Genomic DNA, 27,610 nt, shown 5'->3' on the forward strand with positions numbered 1-27,610 from the left:
GAAAGCGAAAGCTTTTAACTCGTTTGATACTTTCGGTTTCCCCAGTGCGTGCAGTTACCGCGAAGGTTTAATCGTTTCAGAGTAAGGTGAATGACGGAGGGTGATCACACCGTTCCACAGGAATGGCATTCAGGCGAAGACTTAAATGTGACACAATAATGCTGCAAATGCAATGCTTTTGTTTATATGAGGGACAATTTGGCGTTGCCAATTAAAGTTCACTCTTTAAGATATGACAGTGATCACGAAACTCCAACGAAGGAGCCAAATGAAGTATACAAAGGGGATGACGGTGTAAAGATAGCCAAGTAGCTCACCAGAATACTAATTAAAACATTTTTAAGTTGACAGTTTGAGTAGCAGAACCGGGGCATGAATGACACAGTGCTAAATGAAGAATGAACACATACATCAGTGTCTTCATTCATAGTTTTATATATTGGAAATATATTGGAAACATACTCCCAAAGCCCAGCCGGACCTCTAACTCTAACTCTATCCTTTTATCCTTATAAACAAGTCGCCACAATGTGACTGTATAAACAGATTTAGGTCCTCACAACATGAGAAATAACCGCCCACACTCGTGCATGCGCGCAGCTCTCCCCCAACACACACACACACACACACACACACGCACGCACACACACACATACACACCAGTCATACCGAAACGTTCTTGTGAAAATGAAAGCGTGTGGGCGTAAGAATTTTTTTCACCAGAGGCTCCTCCTCTATTCTGTGGGGTTTAATGTTGCTTACTTAAGATACAGACATTACTTCAGATCGGGTAATGATACTGAGTGGGCGGAGAATAAAAATTCAAAGTTCACTTGGATAAGAGGTGTAGGTGTTTAAGAGGACTTCTGGCACAGTGTTACAAACACATTGTTTAGTTTCCCCAGCAGAGGGCGGCGTAAACCTTGGATACTGCCTGTTCCCACATGATGAACTTCAAGTGAACCTGATTAACCTATCAATCTGATAAGTTATATTAGCGTAGGGCTAAGACACTAAAGTACTATCAGTAAGAGGATCGGATTTGTTATGGACACCTTGCATATGCAGCCTCAGTGAAACCTCTTCTTTACCACATCAAGCGTTCGTGTGCAAAGAACTGTAACAGAAGTATAAAATGATGTCTAATCTGGATTATGTAATCAGATTACAAAATAATAAGTAACTTTAAATAGCCCAGATAACATTAGAAAAGATGACCAATTAGAGAATGGTTACATTGTATTACACTTTGATGACCTCTCTAAATACATAGCTATTCAAAAATTATGGTAACAATAATATTAACTGATGAAAAGCACATCTAAAACAGAGTATTAGTATGTATTCCTACTGTTCGTGTAGGAGTAATTTGATCTGACCGCCTGTATATGTTAAATGGATTGTTTGAGAATCTAACCTGTCTGTAGCTTCTTTTGGAGCAAAGCTGAATTAAAAGTGTCACATTCTTATGCTCTGAAACCATACTGACTTCACACAGAATTTCTCCAGAGGAATGATACAAGCTGTTTATGAACTAATAAGGATTTTAGCAAGACATGACAGTTTGAAAATTAGTTGATCGTTATTATGGTAACCTTTAGAACCATCCTTATAGAGAGGGACTTTACACTCACAGGACACTTCATTAAGTACACCTGTTCAAGTGCGTGTTGCCCCAAATATCCAAATAACTTGCTGCAATATCCATTTAGGCATATAGACATGGCCAAGATGACCTGCTGAAGTTCAAAATGAGAAGAAAGGTGATTTATGTGACTTTGAATGTGGCATTGTTGGTGGTGCCAGATGGGCTGATCAGAGTGTTTAAGAAATGACTGATCTACTGGGATTTTCCCATACAAGCATTTCTAGGTTTACAGAGAATGGTCTGAAAAAGAGAAACTATCCAATGAGAAGCACTTCTCTGGGTGAAAATACCTTGTCGATGTTGATGCCAGAGGTCAGAATAGTTATGCAGAAAAGCAACTTTGAATGCACAACACTTCAAACCTTGAAGCACATAGGTTACATCAGACGAAAACCACATTTGACACCACACCTGTCAGCTAAGAACAAGAAACTGAGGCTGCAACTCACACGCACTCACCAAGATTGGACAACAGAAGACTGGAAAAATGGTCTGATGAGTCTCTATTTCTGCTGGGACATTCTGATGGGAGGGTCATAACGTGCCATGCCACAAAGCTTCAGTCATTTTAAACTGGTTTCTTGAGCAAAACAGTGAGTTTACAGTTACTCAAATGGTCTCCAGAGTCACCAGATCTCGATCACCCATGGGATGTGGTGGAACAGGAGATTCATATCAAATCTACAGCAGCTGTGTGATCATGTCAATATGGGCTAAAAATTTTGAGGAATGTTTCCAGCAGCTTGTTCTGAAAGCAAAACGGGGTCCAACCCGGTGCTAGCAATGTGTAACTAAGTGCTTGTTCAGATTTCCACACCAAAGGTGTAACACCAAGATAAATGGAAACATTAAAATGATTTTACTTGGCAATATATGAGGGCATACGACTTTAAAAACCATCTAGTAAGTTCTAACTAAACTTATGTTATGATTCTGGGTAAAATAGTTCCTTATGCATCCTTACTAGTAGGCGCTTGACAAGGAAAACCAGAAGTCTGTCTCATTCTGACCATCTCTGCAGGAAATGACCTTTGATGTTAACTGTGGGATCTGAGCCAACACCGCAAGTTAGGCTTTGTAGTCATACATACTTGATTAATTTTAGAATTCTTCCTTGTTGACACAAATTCATATGGTTCTGTTATCATTTAGAATTTTATATTTCTTACAGCTAAAATATTTGATTGTAATGCCTCAGACTGCCCAACCTTCATCTGGTAGCACTATGAGCACATAGAAGCTACCTCAATCATCCCATAATCCAATCATCCAGCCAGATTACTACTGAGATTGTAACGATCACCTTACACTTACTTAAAGCATATACACCAGCAGTCAACCAAATGTGTTTCACTCAGTTGTTTTCACATGCCACTCATTCAGGTGTACAGAGAACTGCACATAACACTTTAAATTTTTTCCCTCAGCTCTTTCAGTAAAAGCTTTCAATATACTGTAAGAGCTCCAGCGCTTTGGAAACAGAAACTGCTGTATAGTTAAATGAACAGCTGTCTAAATGAATCTGAATCTGAAAATAAAAACTGAAATCATGGATCACATCATTTAACTGTGAAAGGCCATGTAGCACACATCACATTCTGTCACACAAACTCAGTGGGCTTGACGCTTGAATGCATGTGGGAGCATCGGCACACTCACAGACAGAAAACAACCCACATCCACCTCATACACATAAACCACACAGGCATGCAAAACACACACACACACTAACTAAGCCTGAGACCTTTTTACTTTGCTTTTGAATGTGGAAAACTTTGCTACAGATCTCAGGTCAGCAGGTGAAGGATGAGGCTACAATCCAAGCAAATATTTGTGCAGGAAAATGTAAGAAAGTTCAGTACCAGCGTGTGTCCTCTTCAAACTTGGATACAGGTCTGCTCTTCATCCAGATCAAACAATAAATCTCAAAGTGGCTCGGTTGCTTTTCTCCCGTTTATTGTTGTGCCAGTTCAGCAGTAAAACATAGTCGAGACACTGGAGCACACGGTTACTTAGCCGGCTCTCAATAAATAGACCATTTAAATATGACAGATTGTATTACAGCAGAAAAATATAAACCTGAAAATGTCGAGCACACAGAACAAGATGCTTCGTACAAAGATCCCAGTCTCTTCCCCCGTCTCTCTGGCAGCTCAGCTGATTGTTGTTGCAAAAAAAAAAAAGTGTTTCTGAGGCAGAGTGTGGTGCGCCATGTTTGAAATCACTGCTAATGTCAAAAGTAGTTTTCTGTCAACTTTCTTTTCATTTCTTCAGAGTTTGTGTGCTTTCACACTGACAAAGAAAGTAGGCAGCTTTACACACAGGAAAAAAAAGAAACCCACAAATCCAAGTGACATTTCAGAAAATAAATACACTTGCTTTGTTTGAAAAAACAAAATATTTACATGGTATTGTACATAGAAGAAAAATACAGATTCATCGTCCCTCGCTCAGTCAAAGAATTAACTACAATAATTATAATAATTACTGAAATAAACAAAATATTGTTGGGTGTGAATGAATATACATTACAATCACTGTTTTAAATGTCTTGCATACACAGTAGAAAGCACAAACGTGAGTGTGGGAGTGTGTGTATGTGTGTTTGTCTGTGTGCTTATCTGTTCACTTGAAAATGGCACAGAATCTTCAAAAAAAAAAAATGCATGTAGTGTATTTTGTAACCAACTCTCAAATTACAGCAAGGGGAAGCCCTTTTTTTTTCCCAAGAGTGTGTGCATACACATGTGTCCATGCAAGGATGGTGATGGTCTAGTGGCAGCCACAAGCTCTGACAACCATGTTGCGGTATTTCTTGAGAATGACGTTTGAGCTGTCATCAAAGTAGAGCACAGAGATGGCGTGGAGCTGCGTGGGGGCACAACAAGGTTTAGGAACTGCCTCTGGGTTAATGAAATGAACCTGGGAAGAGGAGGAGGAAAATAAGATGTAAAGAAAGAAAGAAAAAAAAAGGCATTTCCGTGGATACTGCTGAAAATGATGCCCTTCTGGATAATTAAACACAGTTGTTCCAACAGTGGCTACATTGTCTTGACATTTGATGAGATGATTAGACTCTTAACATGACTGCTGCATTTTTTTCCCCTCATTCTATGGTTACTCACAAGTGTTTGCACAATGGCATGGTTTGTGGCGTTCATGTAGGAGTTCAACGGGAAGGCACACTCTCCCTCGCAATAGTATGCTGCATATCCTTCTGGAGCGATGATCCAGTCCTGAGAGTGGAGGAGAAATTCAGGTTTGGTCTCTGTTTTTGTGGCTGTACTGTTTGCATTTGTTAAGTTTGTTTTAAAATTTTTTTTGTATTAAAGGCATAGAGGAGTTTAATCTGTTTTCTGTCCCTGTCCACCAGGGTCTGCACGTGGCCACATCATGTCATATAGTAAGAGAGACAAAGAATTCTTATACTGTGTGTTGTGAATACACAAATAAAGCAGCAACTTCATTGACTGAAAGCTTTTTTCACCTGGGCTATAGCATTTGGAAAGTAAGCCTTTGGACTCAAGTATTTCTGGGCTTCCACTGTGCCATTCATCAGGATTCTGGGATAAGAGCGGCAAACAGCAGTGTCTGATTTAGGCTTCTGTTGGGCCAAGCAATTTTGGGGACCAAAAAAGAAAAATGGTTTCGGTACCTGCCACCCCAAGTCTCGGAAACTGACGTAGAGCTCATGCTTCTTACATGCCTGCTTCTGATCAGTACTGCTGTTTTCTATAAAACAGGAAGAAAAACAGAGAGAGTTTGTATTTCAGCACAAGTGCTTTTATCCTTCTCAGCTAGATGAGTAACAATTTTCTACTGTCAGACCTCAATTAGGCAGCAATGAGAAAGAGCAGACCTAAACACGCCCGATGTTCTCATACAAAACATCAACACTTATATGATGACTAAAAGAAACCACCTCCAGATAGAGCAGTGGCATGGTTAATTGTTTCAAATGAATAGCTATCCTGCATGGAGGTCACTCTGCTGGGCTTTGAGTTTCCAGTAGATGAAACAGATGTGCATACAGAGTAGCTGAGCCACATTTTCACAGCTCTAGACTTTATTTATTCTCCCTCCTTTTTCACTTATTTCAACATGTCTTTTTTCTTTTTTACTCGGCCCATGTGTTGAAAAGAATAGTCTGTTTTCTATCAAATGGTATCTCTCGCTTCTTCTGGTGACCTCTGGAGCTCTGTGGTACATTAGTTCCTGAAAGCAGTTCACATTGAAAATGATGATGAGCGACTGGTTCTCATCATCTAGTTAAAGAACACTGCTATTCAAAGTTCTAAACAGGCCCATTTAGTCCATGTGTCGTGGCCCGGGTTGCCCCACAGCACACTGCAGATGTGTTCTGCCATAAAAGCCTGTGCTGCCTTACCTCCATGCAGGGAACTTGGCCCCAAGTACTCTGTAATGCTTGTGTAAATAAACAAAGACAGCAGAGGCATATTTGAAGCTCAGGCATTACAGTCTAATGTTTCAGTGCTTCACATAAACACAGCCCTCTCACACCTCCAAAACAAAGGCCTCAACTATGCATCGCAGGAATCACATCCATTCCAAGGCCGTACTTTTGTATTTAAACACATCCACGTACGTGTGTGTGTGTGCACCTCAATGAGCATGCTGCATGTGTTGGGCCTTTTATTATGAAACTGTAGAGTATCAGTTATTTATGCCCCATTCCATGAATTCTTCCCACAGGATACAAAAAAACCAAATAGATCCAGGGGTTATCCCAACATGCCAGAGTAAATCATTGCTGAATGTTTATAAAACACAAACACATTTTGTGTTTACCTGCAACATTGGCCACTCTGAGTGCCTCTTGGCTCTTTGCCCCTTTAGAACGGTTGGGGTTACGCTGTTTGCCCCCCCCTGGGGCTGAGCGGATGCTTCGCAGGTGCACCTCAGTGGCTTTGAAGAAGGCCACCATGAAGGGCTGTTTATTTTGAGGCCCACTGCGACCAATCAGGCCTGCCATACGAGGACTGATACTCTCTCCTGTAGGGGGTGACAGAGAGGACAGTATAACAGGTGTTGGCTTTGTTCAGACAGGGCAATGTATAAATGAGAAAGCCTGCACTCCTGAAATCAAATAAATATGTCCCTGCTTAGTGTGCCTTTGTTTAGAATTCATTTTGCATATGTGGGGTCCTGTTCATACTGAAACCACTTTCACTGCATTTGGTTTTACAGCTGAGACTTTCTTCTCCGAATTCCTTTCCCTTCTCCACCTCAAGAACAAATGCAGCACTGAACATCAAAGCCTCTCCTCTTGTGTTTGCGTGGGTGTGTTTGTGCTTGCGCGTGTACATGTACATGCGCTCCAGCAGTGTCTATCTGGTTCCTGCACTGAAGAATGTGTATCTGATCGCTGTTCAGTGGTAAATCAAGGCTTCTGGTCTCTGCTGGCGACGAGACGTCCCGTGAGCCTGTCTGTACATGCTCACCCATAACCCTTCATACCTGGTGCACAAACACACACTCATAGATATGGCCTCACCAGCACACCCCTTGAACGCCTTGAAGGCTACACAGTGTCTGTTTTCCGCACCTACAGTAACATGTAACATCCTGCCATCCTTTGATGGATGATGTTCTCAAACAAGCTCTGCTAACTGTTTGTTGATAAAGTTTCATGCTGACAAACATTTAAGACTCAAGATGACAAACTCCTGCTGAGATGTTATCCTTAGGTTAACACACTGCACTTTCCGCATGTCTGCTAATGATGCTGAGGGTATGGCAGATGATAGTGGTGATGAATGACTGCTGATGAATGATGAGAAGCAGGGTTTGATTTATCTTTTCGCACACAAGGAAGAAATCATCTGATTGTAACCTTTTTCAGCGATGATGGAGGCTTACGCCTGTTGTAATACAATGCTGACCTTCATTTGTGTTGAACATCTAACCATAATCATCTGCACAGTCCTATGATTCATGCAGTTTACTCAGGGTTGTTATTTTGTAATGTTTACACTTAAATATAGCTGAAACTCCTTTGTCTTATAAATCTTTATTCTGAATGCATTCTAAGGTGCGCCCAGTAGTAACTGGCAAGTACTTTCACTGAAATTGGATATGAATTGAATACATACCACTATGTATACATGCAATATATTCAATGCCACTTTATAAGGTTCACCATGTAGTAAATGGACTGGTTCTTACATAGTGCTTTCCTACTCTACTTGAGCACTCAATGCACTTTATACAACAAGCCTCATTCACCCATCCATACAAACCCCTTTTTCCCACACCCTTCTATCTAACATTCACACACTTTCACACTCCAATTCAACTTGGAATTCACTATCTTGCCCAAGGATACTTTGGCATGCAGACTGGATCGAACCACCAACCTTCCACTTAGTAGATGACTTGCTCTAACTTCTGAGCTACAGCCAACCCAAGTACTGGGTTGGCGCTCCGTTTGCCTTCAGACTGCCTTAATTCTTTGTGTCATTGATTCAACAAGGTGCTAGAACCATTCCTCAGAGATTTAGGTCCATATTGACATGACAGCACCAGATAGTTACAGATTTACAGATAGTTACAGATAGTTACAGAAGATTTGTTGGCTGTACAAGTGTGATACATATCTTCCCACATCCCAAAGGTGCTCTAATGGATTGAGATCTGGTGGCTGTGGAGGCCATCTGCGTACAGCAAACTCACTGTCATGTTCAAGAAACCAGTTTGCTGGAAGTAGCCATCAGAAAATGGGTACATTGTGGTCATAAAGGGATGGGGATAGTAAGCAACAATACTCAGTAGACCGGCCAAACTGATGCTCGGTTGTTAGTAAGGGGCCCAAAATGTGTCAACAAAATATCCCACATGCCATTACATCACCACCACCAGCCTAACACATTGATACAAGGCAGGCTGGATCTATGCTTTCATGTTGTTTAGGCCAAATTTTGACCCTACCATCCAAATATTGTAGCAGACATCAAGACTCATCGGACCAGGCAACATTTTTCCATCTTCTGTTGTCTAATTTTGGTGAACCTTTATGAACTGTAGCCTCAGTTTCCTGTTCTTAGATGATAGGAGTGGCACCTGGTGTTGTCTTCTGCTGTTGTACCATTTGCTTTGATATGCTGCACATTCAGAGTATGTTCTTCTGCATACTTTGCATAAAAGCTGTTGTGATTTGAACTTGAGCACTGATCCCTTGTGCACCTCTGGACCGCTTCCAGTGGTCCTGCTACACGTCAGAACCCGACTGACAAGCTTCCACTTCTGTGATGTAAGCTGAATCTCCTTAACTGGGTTAAACCAGTGACCCTTGAACTCAAATTTAAAAAAAAGAAAAAAAAAAAAAAGAAGGCCAACTCCTCTTTCTGAACTCGGCCTTTTCAATCCATTGTGTGCTGATGGACGATGGCACATGCCACAGTTCATACTATTTGTGTCATATGTTTTTCCTCAGTTACCCCAGAACTTTACTGAGTTGAGATTCTGACCCAGGGAAACAAATGAATGATATCCTGTGAGTGTCTAAAAAATCTTAGATTGCTGTTTAGTGTCTCAGTCATAGCCAAGGACTGAGGTAGATCTTTATGCAAGTTTGAGATTCAGAGTGAACAGAACAGGACTTCCATGGAGCGATCCAAATGTAGCAGGAGCACTGGAAGCCATCCACAAGTGCACAAGGAAAAAGCTGCCAGATTTAAACCAGGACAGGTCTTTGCTCTTTATGGGCCAAGTCATTAAACAGTTTGGTGACAGTCTATGTGTTGACATTCGTTACCCTGACCATTTGTGCTCTCCAGAGCCAGCTGTAGACCCAGATTTCTGCCAGGGTTCAAGACCCAGTGGTTACTGGTGGCTGTCACATCAAACACCAACCAGCCCTCCTCCGCTGCCCAGATCACTCTTGAGTCCAGCAGAAATAGGTCTGACTCCCTGAAAGGGACAAGAAAACTCATTTAAAATTAGATGTTGACATACCCTATTAATAAAAGGTAGAAACAATGTGACAGAGTGTAAAGCTAAGTGACTGAAGCAAAGCTGCTGAGTGGAAAGCGGGACTGTGACAGAGTGAACCAAAGAGATAGATGAAGCAAGACTGAGAGTAAAGGAAGGGAGGCAGGAAGGGCTCCAGCTGGTGAGGCCCAGGGGAACATTTCATTTTCTTAATTGACAATAATGGCTTTATAAACGACGGGTCCTTTCATACACTACACACAGTCCATCACTGACCAGAATTTTGTGGGATAGCCAGAAAGCCAAAGAGAGAAAGGGAGCAAAACGTACAGCTATGAGAGAGGACAAAACTGTGCGAAAAGCAATGAGAGAAACAGTGCATATCCAAGTTGCTCCTATTGTCCAGCAGTACACTGACTTTTTCTGCCCTTTCATCATTGTAGACTAAAATCCTTTGTTCTTCATGTGGCCATTCATGTATTCCGACCTATTTTCTGACTGGGCAGATAGTGTGTCACAGAGCTCTGGTTCATTCATGTACCTGGGCCTGTCTTTGGCAAAGGAACAAATGATGGTGTTGTTCCCTTTGGATAACAGAAACCTTTAGGAAGGGTTAAGGAAAGCAGGATACGGGCCATTTCAGAGATATGTATATACTTTCTGGTATGTGTATCAAGGTCTTCAAAATAAACTGTTTAATCTTTAATGAATTTAAACATCTTCAAAAAAGCCCTGTCACAAATTTTCAGAATCAAGATGACTGCTTGAAATCACCTTCTTGGTTAAAATATCAGCCCAAAACACAGTCAGTTAGCAACAGGTTTTCTTCACATGTCACAATTGACACCCCCCACCCCCACCCCCATCCCCACACACAAACACAAACACACATCTCTATGACATAAAATTATTGGTGATTAAATTTCATTCAACTGCAATTGTTAATATTATTTGTATTTCTTTCCCCACAGGAAGATCAGTCAAAATTAACTGATAAATAATTTCAGACTAAACATCTGTACTTAGGAAAAGGAGTGATTTGAACTAAATGCTAACATCAGCATGATGACACGCTCCGGTTTGCCATTCTAGTTTAGGCTGTCTGCACACTAGTATTAAGTAATTGAATGTGAGCACAGTTGTAAATGATGGCTCAGCTCTGCAGGTATTTGGTAACCAAACCACCTGTTTGCGACACTAGATGAAAAATGTATTTCAGCTTATTGATTTTGGTTCACCCTGAGGGAAACTCCCAAGTCCATCCAGTCAATATTTGCTGAGACATTTCACCAAAACCAAAAAAATGTAAATATCATGGTGGCACGGTGCTAAATGTCAGTTGATCTTGCTTTTTCTTTTTTCCACTAACAGGGACCACACCTCAATTATGATTAGATAATGTTTAATGAAAGAAAATGATGGATGGAGTAAGCAAAGATCTGGGCCTGAGACTGCGGTTTAGGGAAAGCCTCAGTGAGGACTGGCGACAGCTCCCAGACAAGAGGGAGGTGAGCTCTCAGAAAGGGGAGGAAGCGTGGGGGCAAGAAAACATGGACAAAGCGACATGTAGCTGAAGCATTAGTGTTTGAGGTGTGGTCCCACACCTGAAATTCAGATAAATAATCGCCACTAAGCAGGATTTCACTGCAGAGACCGCAACTAGTTATTTTGACACACAACAATAGCCTCAAACTCACCTGTCTGAGTGTTCCTCCAACACCTGGTAGATGCTGATACGGAAGGTCTCATTATCATATCGTTCATGGATGAAGTCTTTATATATACGGAACTCAGCAGCAGTGACTGCCTCACCCTCAGGAATTCGTGATAGATCGAATTTGAACTCTCGATGATGCCGCCGCACTGGTAGGAATTCTTTATCGTGCTCCACTGCAAAAAATAAACAGAAAAAAAGAGAAAAACGTATCCTTAAAGAGGGTGTATGTATTCAAAGAATGTTTTTCATTCACATGAGTTATGTTGCGTCGTCCCCTTTAGCAGAGATACTAAATTTTTACAGGCAGACACAAAGGGCTAATGTGACTTTTTATGAAACTTAAAAGCTTTTCGTGTGGTATTGAGTTGCATCTTCCAGGGAAACAAAACATATGCTTGCAAAGGAGGAAGACAACAAATGTCTTTTCCTCTCAGATTTTCTACTATTCATTCTTCCTAAACCGTCCATCATCCTCAGTTATTAGCGAGGAGATGACATTGCTTGTCAAACTCTGGGTCAGCCCCAAATTAAACACATCTATAGCCGTATAATACACATGTTGGCTTATGATTGAAACATGCATGAGAACTAGCACTAAAAGCAATGCATCTGGCACACACTGAGCCGTGATAGAGAGATGCGGGCAGACTCTGACAGCTTTATGAGCCTTTTTCTTCCCCCTCTCTTCCCTTCATAGCCCCAGAGAGTCATCCAGTCTGCCCTTCATCTGGTTCTCATGAGTTGGAACTTGATGTTCGGTGTACCCCTTCCCCACCCCTTGTTCTCTCTCATCCTCACATCCCAGCTTTTCCAACCCTTCCCATACCTCCCTGACCTTGCTCATCTTATGTCCCAGCAGGACATCCCAGGGGTCAGTGCCTTCTGTCTCGTCATCTCCTGGGTCTCCCTCCACCTTTGTCTTTATCAAGTGACAGATCACCCACCCATACAAGTATGTGTGCATATACACACACACATATATAAGATATACTCACATGTGTAAGAAAATGAAAATATACATTATTGAGCCAGCTTGATTTTGTCTTGCTTATGTTTAATTTAAATGGAAGAGGCAAGCAACAGGAAACATCAATGAATCACCATAGTTATAAAATTCATCCTATCAATATATAAAATGGGGTTGTGTGTAAAATGAGGTTTTTCTTCTGATGACTCCTGTGTGAGCTAAACCTCCCACAGCTCATTTTGAGTCACATGTGCTTTTATAGACTTCAACAGATCCCCTTTAAGGACATTATTTCATAACATTTTGAATTGAGAAATTGTTTTGTAGATCACAGGTATTCCCTTGCTCAGTCACCTATAGATATTTAATTTATGTCTCCATTAAACCCAATTGCTGAAGTACAATGTACAAAGGCAGCACTGTGAGATGATTCAGAGTAAGAAAGGATCTAATTACTCTTCACTGAGGGACAGCTTTAGGCTCCCATTGTCCTCCTTCTATGGGCAGACTGGTTTGAAAACCTATTCAGCTGTTCAGACTTCACTTTATGATTCAACACCAGCGCTTCTGAGCAGCGCCACTTCTTTATTATCGCTTCTTATTCAGTCAGTCAGAGTCTTCATTGAGCTCCCACCCACAAGTGAAACATTCTAACATTATACTGTGTTTTGGCAATGCATGCATTTTACTGAATCTAAAGCAAACCTGAATTACTAGCTAGCCTACACCACTGCACCTGCAGGTCACGTCAGGCTCAGACTGTACTACACACTGTATAATAGCACAGTGGTGGGTTGGTTTTGGCTTGTGACCATTATAGGTGAACTTTTTTGCATACACTGTCATGGTCCTGGGCCGGTGGCCCAGCATTTTGAGTTTCTTTTGTGTAGCTTTCTTTCTTATACTTTTTAGGTTATGTTTCTCAGTGTTTCTTATAGTTGTTGTTTGAGTATGATGTTCAGTTTCCCTTGTTGTTTTGTGCATGTTCTCTTTGTCAAGTTTTCAGTATTAGGTCTGTGTCTGTTATGTTTAGTCAGTTCCTGTTTTATTTTGACAGTCTTGTGTTCCCTGTGCTTTGTGTTTAGTTTTGCTTCCCCTTTGTCATTAGGTTCATTTGGTTCACCTGTCGTCCCGTTTCCACTTGCCCTAATCCCCTTGTGTGTATTTAAGCCCTGAGTCTTCCTTTGTTCGTTGTCGCGTCGTCGTCATTGTTTCCCCCCAGTGTTCCCCTCCTAGCTGTGTGTTTTAGTTTTTGGTTTCTCCCAGGCTTCCAGTTGATTTTTGCCCTGGTGGAGATTTCGAGTTTGTGTTGTGTAATATTTGAGTTCCTGGAAATAAACAAGTTTTAGTTTACGTCTGCGCATGTCCTGCACTTGGGTCCTCTCCCTCCGCACACAGCCCCTCATCGTGACATACACACGCTGTAAAAATAAATAAATAAATAAAATCAACCAGAAAATAAACTCAGGTTTCTTCATTTGAAAGCTTCACAGAATCCTAGGAAGATACAATGACTGAGGGTCATTGCAATCAGTGGTTTCAGATGATTTCAGATGGTTTCACACCTTTGTTCTGGTGACCTCAATAGGTCACATGAAACAATGGCGCTAAATTGGTTTCATCTGAAACCACCAATTGTAATGACCCACCCCTCCTTTCACACCTTGGCACATGTGATTATGCACATGATCAATAGAGGGTCATAACCACCTCTAGGGTACTACACCCACAGGGGTTAAAGGTGCCGTTTACACGAAGCCGTTTTCACTGGAAACGGTGTCGTTTTGAGGCGTTTCAGCCTTTCGTTTACACGATAGCGTTTCAGAAACGATCCGCGTTTACACGATGACATGTGAAACGATGAAAACGATGTAGTTCCCATGCCAGGCCACAAGTTGGCGTTGATTTTCTCTTTGCAAAGTTTATTTATGCAAGACGCGCATGCGTGGAGTGATACAGTAGGTAGTGCGGCAAATTGGTCATTACTTACAAAACGGCCAATGTGAGAGGTTTTGTGTGGACTGACGATGAGGTTGGATCGCTGCTGCACACAACGCTGAATTACAAGATGGTAAAAACACAAGAAAAGCATAAGAAGCACTCGTGAATCCGCGAGTACTGTTTATCAATTTGCGCATGCGCGAAAAACTGTGGCCGTCGCAACCATAGTGCGCATGTGCAAGTCGAGCGTTTTCAAATCACCCCGGTTTCAAGTGTTTACACGAGAACGCAAGCTGGTGCGTTTCTGAAACGCTCCACTCTGGACCCCGTTTCCGAAACACATCGTTTTCACTCTGTTATGTAAACAGAAGGGCGAAACGCATCAAAACGACGCCGTTTCAAAATGAAAACGGTCTAGTGTAAACGGCACCTAAATATCTGGGTCTCTCCACCATTTGGTTTGAGAACTGAAGATGCGAGCCTTTCGGATGCGAGGTGAAACGTCTTCAAGAAACAAAAAGAAGTCCAGTAAGTCTACTATGACCTGGATGACTGAGAACCTACACAGACAAGTGACTGATATATTAAAAGAAAAAGTAAAATAAATGCAACTTGTGAAAAAGAAATACACATTTTCTTTCATATTCCTTTAATCATCCTGTGTCATGTGCCGCTCTGCCATGATCTTCTAGGACACAACCCCACACAACAGGACATGTCCTTATTATTGTGAGGAATGCAACAACTACCACTTTAATGTTATTATTCATCCAGGAAACAATTACTTCTTGTTATTAATTTACTTTGGTACCTTCTCACACATTTTCAGAGCCTGCTTATTTTTCTACTGTTCCAGGGACCTCTCCCTCCTCCTGTAGCCCAGTGCAGGTGCAGTCCCTCTGGGGAGAAAGCCAGACCTGTTCTTGAGCCCCCCCCTGAGCAGCCACCCGCCCCTTTACTGTAAAAGCTCTTTATCTTTGCTTATGAGAACAGCTGGATGTTGCTGCTGTAAAACTCCCACACTAAATATTTCCCGCTCTCATCAAATGTCCACTCTGCAGTGCATGTATTTGTATAATCTGTGTGAAAAATAAAGCAGCCTACAGAGTGCAGCTTAAGCCTCTGCTATAATTCTTCCTTTTTCTCTCTTTCATTCTCTGCAAAGGAGGCAGTCCTCAGATGAAGAGGCACAGTTAAAGTCAAGTGAGTACATTTATGAGTTCCTCTGGGAGGAAGTGAGTAGCCTTCACCCCACCTGTGTCGCAAAAACACACACACCACAAACATGGTGAACACACCCTCTGATGCCATGTGAGCCCTTCATTCTCAGTATTCAACATCCAAATCGGTTGGAGCCTTTAACCCGGACACACACACACACACACACAGAGAGAGAGAGAGTCCATTGCACACGCACAAGCATCACAAAGTATTGCCTGTGAAGTGAACAGTCTTGTGCGTCACAGTACGGTAACACAATCATTATGGGTTTCTGTAATCCATAATTAGAGATGCAACAACACACATATGCAAAGAGGCAAACACACACAAGTGCACAAACACACACTCTTATACAGCGAGCTGCTTTTATCATTTGGTATGAAGACGTCTGATTGCTTTTTCTAGAAATGCTGATGATGCATGGTTATCCCACATCGTTTGACTTGAGCAGGCCACACACGTGCACAGCAGCACACATCAGAAGGACAGTGACTCCTCAGTCCTCCAAGTTTACCATGCACCTGGCAACCAGAAGGTTCTTCATGAACACTGTGTTAGCATCTTTCAAATATTCATCAAGCCAAAACCGCAGTTCTCTTTCCAGAGAACAATAAACTGTAAAATGAATAATTCTCGGCATACTTTTAAAATTATCAAAAAAATAAATAAAATCTACAATGCTGTTATGTTAAAACAGGTATTTTGTGGATAGACAAAGACCCTTATAAGATATTTATTTGTTTCCCAAAAAAAGTATGGATAATATGTTACTGTATTTCAGTACTATGAACAAAGCCGCTGCTTTAATGTCACATACACCTTTCCGGTTGCATAAACAAATCAAAATGAAATAGTCCCCAGCGAACGCTCTTACTTACTAATTTACTGCTGTTAGACTAACATTTGAGTAAATTACTGCTTTGTGAAACCTTAGGGCTGAAGTCATTACATCCATTTAAAAAAATGGTTTTTTTAAAGGCACACTTACTTTTAAAAGAACAAATACAGCGTCAACTATTGTTAGTTTGCACTTCAATAACTCTTGTTACTTAAACTTTTTTTGTAACCATTAAAAAACCCATTACAAAATAAGTAACTGGCACATAAACATGTGTCAAGGAGAATGACTCCCCTTTCATTCCCACTCTAGCCCCAAATGCACTGTGTGACTTTTGTGGATTGGACACAGTTTTTCCACAAGAAGTGTGCAGCTTAAATCTTAAGGGCACTATGTCACACACCAAGTATGAGTCTTCAGACAGCTTGAAGAAGAAGACCAAAAAGAACGCTGACAGAGGTCTCTAAAGAAGGGAAAAGAGTCGTGTGCAGCAGGGTGGACAAGAGTAAATCTCTGGTTTGCTTTAAGTCTTTAGTTTGGGCTTAGCACAATATCAGGCTGCTTGTCTGATGTCAAGCTCATGTTGTTGAATGAGGTAGTAATATTACATAGTATGGCCTACTATGAGTATTTAATTGAGGGTTTTGTTCATTTTATGAGATTTACTGGCCATAAATATTTAACAATAAACCACATCTGTCCATTAATAAATCAAAGATTAATTTATAAAACTTACTCTTCTACACAGAAAAAAAGAGTTCGGCTGTTAATGCAAAACAGTTTATTATTTTTAATCTCTTTATGTGATCTTGTATTTGATAAACATATAATGATATGATTGTAAAATGTTGTTGAGACAGAGTAAAGATTTGGAAAGTCTGGGTAGGATAAATCTCTACCAACACTTGTAGTATAAAGAACAACTTAATTGCTTAACCGTAAACTGTAAACTATCCGTATTACCGCCATCATGATGTTCTTTGTTGTTTCCGTTAGTCTCTTTATTTATTGTCTGTTTGTTAGCAGGATTATTTAAAAGATTTTTAAATTAATTTGCATGAAAATGTCACCAAAGATTTAGAAGTGATTGCATTTTGGAGTTGATAGAGATCCAAATGTGTTAACCATTACAAAATAGGACATGGTGTGTCATATTTCAACAAATACTACATATGAAAATGAAGAAAATGTGGGAAATACTGTTTTGTTATTGTTCTCAAGAAAGTATTATACACTAATCCAGATCCAGGGAATTGATGGAAGTATGCACTCTCAGACCTCTTTTGTTATTATCATGTTGAAGAGGCAAACAGTATTATGCAGCTCTAGTGTGTATGTTTATATGCTGTACTTCCTTCTGTGTGTCTGTCCTGTATGTTAATATATAAATTGCTGCTGGGTTATTCTGTGGCTAAACCCAGTAAGTCCAAGCCCAATAGGTCTCTACACGTGCAACAGCAATAATGGTAGTCAGTGCTTATTCTGGACAGTCACAAGCGATGCTGTTTTAAAGTAAACACATCTACAAAGCGCACAAATACCAAGCAACTGAAAAACATTATTATTTTTTAAGTGTTCTAGTGCTGCTAATCAGCACCAGATGTGGTATATCTCACTAAACAGAACAAAATGAACAAATCTTTTTCTTTTCACGGAGATGGAGAAGTATCATGCAGACTTGCACTCACAGGTACATATCTTCAGTGTTGCCTTGGTGACTAGATGTGGCACCACTGGGACCTGCACCATTCTTGCCCCTCTGTCTGCTCCCATAGGAGCTGACACAATTGTCTACCAGTTCCTGATCCTTCGATTGTGTGTCAGCAGCAAGATGGAGCGCAGAGGAGGGAAGGAATGACTAACTGGCAAATTAGTTTAGACATATAAAAGACTCTGGCTTTCAGTCAGCACTGTGTCACACACTCGGGCGCTCGGAAGCGGTTGTGTCACGCTACAGTCACACCAGAGACACGCAGCTCTAGTTTTATAGCTAGCAGCCAACTCAGGTAATAGCAAGTGAAAAACTCCAGTGTCTCTTTTTTTTAAATATACACTCATAACTCACATTCATTCCCTCCCCACCCTTCTCTCTATCGCTCCTTGCATTCCTCTTCACATTGGGCTGCCTGTGGTGCTGAGGTTAATACAGATGTTTCCCGCTGTCTGCAGGCCAAAGCAGCTGTGCAGAGAAGTTTTATCTTTTCAGCGTCCAACAAGTCCCCTTAACTCAACCTCCACCATCACGTCTGGCCCAGTTTTCAGCCTGTTCTACACTCAGGGTCATATGACACCAAATTTCCCTGCCTGCCCTTCTGAATTGACAGTATTGATTATCACCACCGGCCTCCTAGTATTAATTAGCTCGTTATCATATGGTCCCAGTGGTGCTGTGTGGTGTTTAGCCTCCAACCTCCTACTCTGCCCCTCACCTCCAGGGGTTTAGGCCTCCTGTGCTCCCAGACATAAAACATTTCAACACTTTCTCAAGTTCTTTTGTATGTTTTTCCACTCTCCATCTGCCTCTCTCTCTCTCTGTCTCTCTCACACACACATACACACACATTCTCTAAAGCATTCGCTTTCTGTTCCCTGCTTCTCTCCCTATTAAACACACCAGAAAGAATAAGAGAGATTTTTTTAAATTTATTGTTGAGTTGTTGAATTTGTTTGTCACTGCCTGTCTATATTACAGCTTCTTCCCCAACTGTGTTTAAGGAGGCTTCTCACATGAAGGTCAGAATAAAGTCTGGCCTACAAAGTATGCATTGAAGCCAGTCTTTCCTCTTTGCATGCAGCCTGTCCTCGACACTGTTAGTGTAGCACATCTTTCTCCCTCCTCGAGATTTATGTAATCGCTTCTGTGTACACTCCCAGTAAATGAAAAAGCACACGCATATTTATCTACTTTCATGTGTACAAGTGTGGAGAGCAACGTATGCTCACTTTTTTGCTCAGAAGGAATGTTTCTGGAGCTAATTAGTGTTATTGAGTGCACGTTTTATTGCCTTCTGCTGGACAGGGAGTGAGCAGAAGCAAAGGAATGTAATAGCTAGTACAGATAGCCCTGCCTTCCTGTCAGGTAATTTCTCTTAATGCACTCCACAGTTTGATGTATTACATCAAGGCCTAGTGTATAAATAAATACAAGAGATGGAGACAATGAATCTCTCCTCTCCTCTCATGAGCTTAAGGCAGCTTTACAGAGTACACAGCTGAAAAGATCAAGGAAGATTATGTTTTTTTTCCCTATTTATTATCTCCAAAATTCACCTGTTGAACCCATGAGTCCAAAATGACATCTGGATGTACATAACAAAGCCTCTGTGCACTTGGCCAAGCTAAAGCACTTGCTGAGAGAGATGATGAAACAATCTGCGGGTGGGACGATGTGGCGAGTGGTCAAAAAGCCCAGATGTACTAAGCGACGGGTGCTCTAGCTCTGCCTCAATGATAGACGGACCTCCTTCATTGCCAGGAATGCTGGACTTATTTTAGTGTTTCTAATAATTTTACTCTCTTTCCTTGCATCTTTCTTTTGTCAAACTGACACAATTTGCTTTTTGGCTAAAACTCCAAAATGCATGTAAAAAGGGGAAAACCTGATTCACAGAATAAAAAAATATTTCCACCCAGTTTCCTACTTTTCTATCATCTGGGTTGCTTTGGCCTTGCCTTATCAGTGACCAGCAGCAGTCTAAGACTCCCCTGCACTTCCATGACAGCAGGTACCAAGCAGAGAAGCTCAGAGGGCAGATGGGGCGAAAGCACAGTCAAAGATCCTGGGACCAATGCTGATGCAAAAAAATAAAGAAATGCAGTACTCTTTGCATGGTACAGAGGCACTGATAGGGGAGAGGGAGAGAAAGATTGAAATGAAAATAGAAGCATGAAGTGAGAAGAAAAGAGGGGAAAGGTGGATCACAAATAGATGTCATGCATTTCATTCCTTATTCTTTTTCCTTGTGGGAAAATCTTGTGTTTGAGAACTTTCATGTTGGAGCCACAACGGGTGTTTTGTGCATAGTAAAACACAATTTTAGAGCCACCCACCCTGCCCAGTCACCAGCTGCATTGTGTAATGTGTGTTAGTTCTCCAAGTGGAAGATTGCGTTAGCGGAAGTCCATAATACTGACCAGATTCCTCACCGGGCTCCGACAGCCAAATCAAAGCTTGTAAAAGCCAAGCAACAACTGTACGCAAGTGGTTTTATGATAAGTGATGAAATACTGTGCTTGTGAAGCATGGAATATGAACTGGCTGTCACAGGTTTCTATTTCTTTAGGCAAGCATGCAGTTTCCTCACTGCTATTTTATTTATTTTAAGAAGGAAAGAATGTGATTACACAAAATGAACAACAAGCTGATAAAATCAGGGTGTCAATGTGCCCATCACATTTGAATAAGATGCCACACTGTGATGCAGGAGAAAATTTTAAGTCTCTCCTTCTGCCAACATGCATATTGTATGTGAGTTTTCCTGAGGTCTATAATAAGGGGTGGCTTGGCTGGATGAGGAGGGTGTGGCTCCTGTGGCCACAAAATTAAAGAACATAAAAACAAGGGGATGAGGGGAAGAGTGAGTGAGTGAGTGAGTGAGTGAGTGAGTGAGTGAGTGAGTGAGTGAGTGAGTGAGTGAGTGAGTGAGTGAGTGAGTGAGTGAGTGAGTGAGTGAGTGAGTGAGTGAGTGAGTGAGTGAGTGAGTGAGTGGGGGAAACTGAATGGCTCTCTGAGTTGCTTTATCCACAGAACAAAGATTGCTGTAGATTCAGGATTCGATTGCTTTATTGTCAAAGTCGCCCTTCACTAATATACAATTGCCTTTGACAAGGGAGCAAGTGGATGCAAGCTGCAAGTTCCAGTACTCAATATGATGCAATTTGTCATTGTAGAGTAGGCTCTTCAGGTCCACTACTTTGTTAGTGAGTAGTTCTCAAAATAAAATACAAAAAAACAGAAAAAGATGCAAAATTATTTACTGATGAATAAACTGTACCTGAAGTTATTGTGCCTGGCAGTGTGTATTACCTTAAGTAACATTAATGAATGGAAGAGGTTTTTCTAACTCTAATTCTATATACTGAGCACCACACAAAGATTACAGTTCCCCTCTATTATAAATTAGGGTGGCAGCAGAAAACTCAGAGATGGACGATTCAAACCCAAATTAAAGGGACCGTTTTTGTAAAAATGCATTTATTGTTTCACCTACATTTTAATGAGTAGATCAGCATTACTCCTATGACACAGAATTGACACAATTCAGCCTATTAACTTAGCTCTGTAGCCTGGCTACATCCAAACCCACCTACAGCAAGTTCATCAGTTGTTTTATTCATCCAAAAATAGAAAAGTAATAATGACAGCTTTAGGCTTTTAAGTAGGGGTTATATCAGATAGGGGCTAACAGTAGACAATAACCTACTGGAGTGCTGAGAAATAGTTTGGCAAATAAAACTTCTGCAAATTGTTGCTTAAATGCTTCTTTTTTTTTTTTTTTTTTTGCATTAATTAAATAATCAGAGTGTAATTAGTGCAGTTTGACAGTACTATGCAAAGAGCCAGGCAAGCTCAGCTGCCCTGCTGGTTCATTTTTCTCAGACAGCTATTGATCTTTTTACCCAGCACTCCATTAGAAAGTGATCAAGCCTATTCACTGAACAGTCAAATTATTGCTTTAAAACAAAACCATCTGCATGGCTGTATACCAGTAGAAGTAAGTGAGACTGACTGTACCAGGAAAGACATATCAGTGCTGGTTCCAGATTGTTGCGTATTCAGTATAAATCTCTGGTTCATGATGCTCAGCGAAGCATGAGGTAGAACCCAGAAGTATAGTTTATGGGTGCAGAGGGCAAACATGGTTGATGGCCGCAGTGAGAGTGAGAGTAAGAGGTCAGCAAAGCAGCTGTTAGTATAATCTCAAACCTCTCAGTGGCCTTCAAGCAAAAGAGCTCAGAGAAGTCTGGTTTGACCACAAGTCTTAAATGTAAAGACTCTTCTTCCTGTGGTTACTGTTTCTTCTTGCGCACAGACTCACATGCACGTGTTTGTGACTGTGCGCACTCTCCCACTGTGGCAAGTTAATGATCGTGAAGTGTGAGTAAGTTATAGCATGAAACTTTGCTGACCCTTTCCCAGAGAGCCAGTGCTGTCAGGCCCTACAGCAGTATAAATACATCATGCAGGCATGATGTCATCAGTAGCTGCCAGTGGGCAGGATGTTTCCTAACGTGGTAATCGCCCTACTGTGGATAGTCACTCTGTACCCAAGAGATCAAACTCTCTTTACTCTTTATAGAATAAACATCTTGTGCAAGCTACCCTTTCCTTGCACTCCACTTTTCATCACCCATCTCCTTTTAGCATACGGAAACTATGACTTACTTGTTCCTGGTTCTGTGTTTAAAACACTGTCGGAGCAACCGAAAACTAAAGAAAAGGACAGCTCATTATGGGGCATCAGTCAAGTCTGTATAATTTAATGCAGTGTTACAGTCCTGTTCATCCGACCCTTATGTGAATGACTACGCATATCTAGTTTTAGGTATCAGGTGTGTTATTAGAGTTAATGAGCTCTATAGGGATGTAAAGGAGGCACAAATAGTGGTGGTTAACTCTAGGGAGCTTAAGCTGTCAGATGGGAGAAGTGAGAGTGGTGCCAGGGGTGAGATCCCCCCTGCAGAGTAGCGGAAGCGTGCAAAGCAGGACTGAGGGGTGTGAGGGTGCCGAACGGACACTTGGGCTAATGCAAGCCGTCAGATCTGTCCGCTGCCGCTCTGAAGCCTGAGGTGTCGCAGAAGTGTCTTAGATCCACAGGACCAGCAGGGGAGAGGAAGCAAAGGTAGAGGAAAAGGAAAATGTGATCACAGAAAGGGAGGAACCTACACGCAGAGAGAAAAAGGAGTTACAGCAACACTATGTAACTTCTACTGAGAAATGGTAACAGTGCCCTCTGTGGCCTCAAGTAGTAATTAAAGGCTTGCGGCAATCAATGCTAAACACACACAAAAAAAAATCACAATTTCAATAAATACAAACCATAAATTTTATTGTCAACAGCAAGACGAAACTAAGTAACATTGTGGCTCCACAGAACTATGTTCTTTATCTTCCACCAAGATAACCACGACGAAAAGAAATTCTAAGACAAAACTGCCAATTTTACAGTGCTGGTGAAATGTCTAGCTAGACACCTGCTGACCTGGCATCTGATCAAAGACCAACAAGATGGCAACTTTGCAAACACAGCCACAACTAACACAAGTATTGTAGAGCTGTAGAGCTATAGAACCAGTGTCATGAGACTTTCTGGTCTGTGCCATAGACCTCTGTGGTTGTTTAAAAACTATGACTTTAGAAAATGACTGAGAACTTAAAAAAATGAAAATTTGAATTTGTAACCTTGATCGCCATCTTCAGCAGGACTCAACTGGCATGGAGCTGGGTGCCATAGGCACAGGACATTCAGGAAGTATAATTCAGGAAGTACATATTGCTGACAATTAGAAAAACAAAGGATAAAATTAGTCTTGTCCTTAAAGTGGAGCAATAACATGGCAAGACCATATCATCACAATACAAATCTTCTAAATGTATATTACACTAAATTAGTGCCTTAGTGTAGCATTCTGATTGACTCACAGCCTCATAAGAATACATTAATCCATGATTGCATGAGAACAGGAAAAATAAGGAAGCTGTGACTAACACACCTCATGATAACATCTTGCAGTAAAAGACTATGCCCTCACCTCTCTCTCACACACACGCACATACGCACATACGCACATACACACGCGCGCACACGTGCACACACACACACACACACACACACAGCACAAGTGACGATGTTGCTACTCTTTACGTCATCCAGGATGCAAATAGCAGACAGGCAAGTCATGGCCCTTTCCTGTGGTCGGGGAGGTGCAAATGGGTATTTCAGGTTAAATTATAAGTATCTGCTCAAATTTCTCATTAGTTAAGTATGACAGCCGTATGAGTGTATTAACTTTCTGGCGTGTTATCATGGCATGTGCGGCACACACCCAGTGCCTGGGTGACATGCGCTGCATGTAGCAGTATGCATTCTGAACGTATGCTGTAAGTCATTTACACAGCTGGGCTTTTAAACTGAAGTGACTAAGAGAGAGAGGACTTCCCTGGCCTGAGGTCCGTCCCAAAGCCCACACCCACCCTCACTGGCTACACTGGACTCAGTATATACTCAGACAAGCTGACAACAAAGTGCATCAGCTCCCTTGAGCTGCAATCAGTAAGGAAGATTTACTCTCTGTTTTATATACTGGATGGCTCCACACACAGGGATCTTTGATTTCGATGGCTAGTGCACTTCTAAAATCTGATCCATCCCTACCATATTTAACCTTAAATTTAAATGCAAACAGTGCGTGAAAACGGGCCTCTCGGGAAGCAGAAACCAGGGTACAAAGTCTGACTAATGTACCTTGGCTCAGTAGCTATGGAGACATGCAGAGTTTTGTGGGACAATTTTTAAATAAAAGCTACACTCATTTTGCTCTCAGACAACCTAAATAAGAAAACAAAAACCACAACGAGCCAATGTGGAAAGGAAGGAATTTGAAGAGGAAATAGTCAATCCATTTGAAAGCCATCACTTTCTTCTCAGTGAATTCCCTCTCCCTCTCTCTCATAGAGGGTAACGAAACAGCGTAGAATCTCTCCTGTTTTGAATAAAGCTGCCTGGACAAATATTTGATGGTATCACATGAGACTACGGAACCAGCCTAACAACAGACCCTACTGATAGATGTAACACGTGGCAGATGCAATCACGAATGCCCGATTTATATCCAAATAAGTGTCACTTGAGAGAACACTAAAAAAGTTCTGTGAAGAAGACTCAACCTGAGTGGATGCCATTAGTGATTACATTAGGCACAAGATTTCAAGAGGGCAGTGTGACTTTGTTTCCACAATCCGTTAATATATTAAATAATAAAAAAAAAAAAATCTCCCCAGCTGCCATCTTGTAAAGCTTTTTTGTAAAGACATTTGCAAAATATATGGACAAAGTTTATCACACAACAGCCAGCCTCAATAGCCACTTTCCCAAACACTCCCTGCTCCATTCTTCTTTGCCATATTACTGCAGTCTTGGCCCTTGACTTTGCGAGGCCCTTGACTTGTGTCTTGAGTCTCTGTGGTCAGATCCATCTGTGTCGCAGCCTGTCAAAAATAGTCACAATGCAGCAGCTCCCGCAGTAATTACACAGTGCAGTGGAGGAGCCAGTGTCACCTCCCTCTCTCTTGCCAAGACACTCCAACAATGATCTTTCCAGGACTGAATGAAAATGTCTAACTCCTTGGAGAAAGTTGGAAAAAAAAAAAACCAAAAAAACAATGTAACCACCCCTATGCTTTCTCAGTATTTGATTTATTGTTTTGTCTGTCTGGTGCCAGATTGTAACAGCTACTCATCTGGAACATAAATGGAGCTGTTGCTGTGACTACATAATTTATTAAGCAAATTAAATTATAAATTGTTCCTTTATCTATCCCTAAATGTGATACTATATGCTAATGTTGTGATTATTTACACTTAACAACCTCTGACTGTTGCTGACAGCAATAAAAAAAAAAAAAAGTCCAGGAGTTTTTGATTAGATAAGCATAATGGTCCAGGAAACAATATTTAACAAAATGATTTTACTGATATGAAGTGTGTCCTATAACATTATTACTCATTTTGTGAGCAACTGAATCTAAATAAATCATACTATGACTAAACTAACATCACTGGCTGGCATTATTTGTGGTGTGAGGGATGTCTTCAGATTAGCATTAAGGGAGGACCCGGCGCACTTTGAACTCATTCTGCTGTTGACTTACTCATTCTTTAGATAACACATGGCTGACATGTTAGCTGCTGGCTGGTCCATCATCCACAGAACAGCACCTGAACATTAACTGGTTGCACAGCTGTTTAACAGAGAAGGAGACTGGAATGTGCCACTCCTGGTATTAGCTAGATAACTGCAGTATGTAAACGTGGTTATTGTGCTGGTCTCCTGTGTGTGCACACAGGTGTAATATCAGAAAAATACCTGTGCTGCTCCTTAAGGTGAAGTACTGTAAGAAGATAAAATGCCACCATAGTGATTGTGCTCTCCCACCTTTGACACTTACATATTATCTCACTAAAGCAATGATATCCTAAAAACAGGCAGTAAGACGCATCAAGCGGAAGGCATTATTAAAAGTATCAATTCTTCTCACTAAAAAGGCCTTGGAAGTGAATTAGCATATGACATTTATCAGCTATATAAACTTCCAGTCAAACATATGTGTTCTTTAAAAAAATCTGTTTTTCAAAGTCCTTGTTATATGTTTGATAGTTAATAAATTAACCAGCCATTCCTAGTACTACATTTTATTAACAAAATAGAAGAACTCTGTTATTACGAAGTGCATAACAATGACTGTATCGAGAATATTTTAACATGTTTATTTTTTCTAAGGTCTTATATTGCTGGTCTTAAAATTTATTTTAATGAGAGACTTGAGAAAATGAAGAGCCTACCTAAATTCACAAAACTCATGACCATGTCCGCATCGTTTAAGAAGTTGTTATCTTGCAGGCTGGCTATCGGTGGACCCTGGGTGGTGAAGACCGGCTTGTAGGGATAAGAGTATCTGTCTTCGTCTCCATCTGTGGACATGGCGTTGTACAAGTCCAGCATAAACATCGGGGCAGCATTGTGTTTTCCATGGAGGTGGGGTCGCGGCCGGTGCGGCAGCCCCAAGATCGACAGGATCTCCCGTTGCATCTCTCTGCGCTCCTGGCTCTTCAACCGACGGTGGATGAAACTGGAGTGGAACTCGTTGTCCAACGTAAAGTTCGTAAAGGCAGTATCTGCCAGGACGCAGTAGCTCCAAACTAAGAGCAAAGCGGGAGCACGCTTATCCAAAATATGTGCCATAATGCTCGCAGTGCGTAATTGCGCCCAGTTCGGATCACTGAAACTCTAAAAAAGTGGTTAGTAAACTTTTAGCAAAAGACACTGGGTTTAATATCCAAAATCAGTTACGGACCCTCATGTTGAGGGGAGTGCTGCCGAGTGAAACATCAACTTCACTTCAAAGTCCTATTATTGACTGCTTTCCTGGACGCGTGGACCTCGGTCCTCATGCGCAACCTGTGATCAAAAGCTACCAGCTGTAGTGCAGCATGAAACTGCAGAGCGGAGGCTGCGAGCAGACAGGTTTCACCAGGAGAGACGAGAACAAAATTTTGAGGAGGCGCTGTTTGCTAAGAGGAGGAGGAGGAGGAGAGAGAGAGCGAGTGA

At 41.3% G+C, this 27,610-nt stretch overlaps 1 protein-coding gene across 1 annotated transcript; it reads right to left on the reverse strand.

Moving 5' to 3' along the window:
* Positions 1 to 3,600: 3,600 nt before the first annotated feature.
* Positions 3,601 to 27,531, reverse strand: bmp7b (bone morphogenetic protein 7b). The gene is made up of 7 exons (XM_030733363.1): positions 26,845 to 27,531; positions 11,296 to 11,488; positions 9,429 to 9,577; positions 6,458 to 6,661; positions 5,304 to 5,380; positions 4,774 to 4,884; positions 3,601 to 4,570 (listed from the first exon to the last, which is right to left on the reverse strand). The coding sequence occupies exons 1-7, from the start codon at positions 27,242 to 27,244 to the stop codon at positions 4,421 to 4,423; spliced, it is 1,284 nt and encodes a 427-aa protein (XP_030589223.1). The 5' UTR covers positions 27,245 to 27,531; the 3' UTR covers positions 3,601 to 4,420.
* Positions 27,532 to 27,610: the final 79 nt, after the last annotated feature.

This window comes from Archocentrus centrarchus, chromosome 7 (assembly GCF_007364275.1).
Source record: "Archocentrus centrarchus isolate MPI-CPG fArcCen1 chromosome 7, fArcCen1, whole genome shotgun sequence".
NCBI classification, from domain to species: Eukaryota; Metazoa; Chordata; class Actinopteri; order Cichliformes; family Cichlidae; genus Archocentrus; species Archocentrus centrarchus.